The sequence below is a fragment of the Aptenodytes forsteri genome, unplaced genomic scaffold (genome assembly GCF_000699145.1).
Source record: "Aptenodytes forsteri isolate BGI_AS27 unplaced genomic scaffold, ASM69914v1 Scaffold12, whole genome shotgun sequence".
Taxonomy (NCBI): Eukaryota; Metazoa; Chordata; class Aves; order Sphenisciformes; family Spheniscidae; genus Aptenodytes; species Aptenodytes forsteri.
Genome location: NW_008794161.1, coordinates 749,043 through 752,409, shown reverse-complemented (window position 1 = coordinate 752,409; position 3,367 = coordinate 749,043). Strand labels below are relative to the sequence as shown.

The 3,367-nt window shown below is 65.2% G+C and overlaps 1 protein-coding gene across 1 annotated transcript in view; it reads right to left on the bottom strand.

Moving 5' to 3' along the window:
• Positions 1-1,696, bottom strand: part of LOC103900337 (somatomedin-B and thrombospondin type-1 domain-containing protein) — a 3,422-nt gene extending 1,726 nt beyond the window's left edge. Inside the window, exons 1-3 of the mRNA XM_009280993.1 lie at positions 1,489-1,696; positions 481-663; positions 263-353 (exon numbers count right to left, since the gene is read on the bottom strand). Coding sequence (XP_009279268.1) covers positions 263-353; positions 481-663; positions 1,489-1,696 — 482 coding nt within the window. The remainder of the gene's footprint in view (positions 1-262; positions 354-480; positions 664-1,488) is intronic.
• Positions 1,697-3,367: the final 1,671 nt, after the last annotated feature.

Below are 3,367 nucleotides of genomic sequence, written 5' to 3'. Positions count from 1 at the left end.
TCTGGGGGGTGAAAAGGGGCCATGGTTGGGGGGGGGATAATGGCTCTGGGGGGGTTGCAAAGGGGCCATGGCTCTAGGAGGGAGTGCAAAGGGGCCATGGTTTTGGGGGGTGGGGGTTGTGCAGAGGCCATGGCTCCAGGTGGGGTGCAAAGGGGCCACGGCTCTAGAACGGGGTGCAGAAGGACCATGGCTTTGTATAGGGGTGCAGAGGGGCCATGGCTGTGGCAGGGGGGGTGCAGAGGGGCCCCAGCCCCACACCCACCTGGATGGCTCCTCCAGCAGCAGCAGCCCAGCTCTTCGCCAGGGATCCCTGAAGTCCCGGCTGAAGGAGTCAGGTAATATCTTGGCCACCTCTGGCAGAAGAGCAGCCGGGGACACACACAGACGGTTAAAGACGCCCCGGGACAGGCAGGGGGGACGGCAGCACCAGGAGACGGTCACGCACGAGGGAGGTGGGCATCCCCGCGGGACCCACATTACCTTTGGCCGTCCCGCAGGTCGGGTGCTCCCCCAGGCAGCCGCGGCGCTGCTTGAGGTCGGGACAGGGCTCCCCTCCGTGCCGGGGTGGGACGGTGACCTGGCGGCTGCGGGCCTTGCTGCCGACCCCGCACGGGGAGCTGCACCCGCTCCATGGCCCCCAGGGCCCCACCGCGCAGCCCACTGCTGCCAGTGGGCCAGGGGAGCAGGCAGAATGGAGGAGGGAAAAGAGAGCTTCAATAGTATGAAAAATGGAAGGAGAGAAGGGGAGATGCAGCACGGGGAGAGGGGAGGCAGGAGAAGGGGCAGGGTGACCCCGGCGGCCCCTCTCCCCCAACCCCCGGGCAGAGGCTGCCCTGCCAGCCACCGGCATGGTGGCATTGTGCACCGCTTCCGCAGGCCTTTATCCCCGCGCCGCTGCCGCAGCTCTGCATCGCGCTGAGCTGGGACCCCGCTAATATCCTGGAGATTAGGGAGGGCTGACTGCTGCAATTGTCCAGGGGGCCGCGGCCGGCGCCTGTCCGGGTTTGGGTCCCCAGGGTGGGCTGGCCCTGCACCCCCCAAGCCCACACTCTGTTTGTCACCCCCAGCGCAGCCACCGGCCCCAGTTCCCGTGCCCCCGTGCAAGGCACCGCCCGCAGCAGTGGCAGGGGTTGATGCCAGGGTTCATCCCACCCAGGTCCCACACTGACAGCTCTGAGGCTTACAAGGACAGCGCTACTGTCATCCCGTAATTCTCAGCTGCAGACCAGAGGCCACCCCTGCGGGCTCTCTCACTGCACAGGGAGCAGCCAGACATTCAGCGTGGAAAAAAGCAGAAAATTGGGATATTGCTCCAAATCCAGCCCAGCTGGCATCCCCAGACACCTCCTGTTACCACTCAAAGTATGGGGCTAACAGATAATAGCAAACACTTGCCACCACAAGCAGCAGCCCAGGCTGGCACCCCCAGCCCTGGGGCTCCCCCCCGAGCAGGGGGCCCAGCCGGTGCCATCCCGTCCCAATACTCACCGGCGCGGCGGCACACGGCATGGTAGTCCTCACAGCAGTCACCTGTCCTCTCGCAGTATGAGTCACAGTAGCAGCGAGCCCGGCGGGCGCCTGGGGCCCAGCAGGCGTTGTTCCTGCCCGGGCAGCACTGGTGCCAGCAGCCCCCCATGGCCCCCCCCGGGGAGCCGGCGGCCAGCAGCCAGCCCCCGCAGAGCAGCAGGCCCCACATGGTGCCAGGTCCCCACCAAACACCGAATGACAGCTTTCCCCTCACGCCAGCAAACGCTGGGCGAGCAGTGAGGGCTGGAGCCCCGGCTGCACCGCCCCTGGGCTGGGCGGGGGGACAAAGCCCGTTCCCTTCTGCTCCACCGACCCTTGCTGTCCCGGCTCTTCACTCTGCGGCCGGGACGAGGAATTAATAAAATTAACCGGGATGGTTAATAAAAAGCTGTGCATGGGACAATGCAACACCAGAGCTGCCCGGGAGCAGCTGTGAAGGGGCACTGCTGGGTTGAAGCTGATGCTCCCCCCGGGAGCGCCAGCTCGGCCTCAGAGGGCAGCAGGACTGGGGTGCAATGGGGGACCCCATCCCCAATCCCCACCCGCACTGCAGGAGCCACTTGCCGCCCACTCAGCACTGCCTGGACGCCAACACAGCTGCTAAAGCCAGACTGATTTTATTCAAATTGCGAATGTAAAACAGAATAATAAAAAAGAAAAAAAACAAAACCAACCCAACCCTCACTGGCTTCAGAGCAGAAAGCCACAGGTAAACCGCGCCCGGGCTTTCCTTCTCCTCCTTCGCCCTCCCATGTTAAGGCTGCGTTTGTCACTGGTGACAGGAGGGAGGAGGGATGGGGCGAGCCCCAGTTCCTGCGACCCCCCAGCTCCTTTGCGGGAAGTTTGGCACAAATCCGGCGGGGCTGAGCCCGGTGCAGGGCAGGGCAGGACTCTGGCCCCATGGCCACGGGTGTTAGTGGGTCAGCGTGAAGCTCCGAAAGCTACGGGATTACCTACAGGGCCACAGCGAGGTAAGGGCAGATGGGGGGAATGTGGCTGAAGAAGGGGTTTGCACCCCTGGCCAAGGGGCCAAGTCTGTGGCACAGTGCTGTGCCTCCCCGCCCCGGCTTGCGCACGCATCTTGACTGTAAACGGCAAGTGATGGGGGCACCCGGCTCACCCCAATCCCGGCCCCGTGGCGAGGAGAACTAAAGGCCTGGCTGTATGTGCAATTTTGGGCAGTGCCTGCTCAGCAGCCCGGGGCTGAGTGGGACCTGGGGGCCAGGATGGTGCACCCCGGGGGGGTCTCGGGTGCTGGCACGGAGGAGGGAGGAGGGAGCCTGGGGCTGCGCCTGTGGGTCACTGACCTGCCGTCCCAGGGGGTGCAGGGCTGGTGGGACTCCCAGAGCCACTGTGAGACCCGTTGCATCGCTCCCAGCCTCCGCCAGCTGCGATGCCTGGTGCACAGCTTGGCCATTGCACCCACATGGCTCCAGGGGGCTCTCAGCACCCCCAAAAAGTGCTGGCCCCTGGGCAACCGGCAGCTCCTGGCTGCTGGAGGCCCTGGGGGCGCAGGGCCACCGTCCCGGGGGACACCTCACCCTGGATAACATTGCAGGTGATGCAGGTCCAGGGGGAAGTGTCACCAGGGGATCAGAGCGGGCATAACCGGAATGCTGGGGGTGTGGATGCTGGGATGCTGCTCCCTCCCTGCTCCTTTCAGCACACAACTGATAATTTAACCTGCTCCAGAGCCTGTTCCTAAACATAAAGGTGGCCGGGTTTGGGGGGAGGGTGTGCGCGTGGGGCAGACTTGGCCCCGGGCAGTGCCAGCGGGCAGCTGCGGGCTTGGTCACGGCTCTCCAGCTGCAGCCCCGCGGGGCGAGGGAGGCGGGGGCCG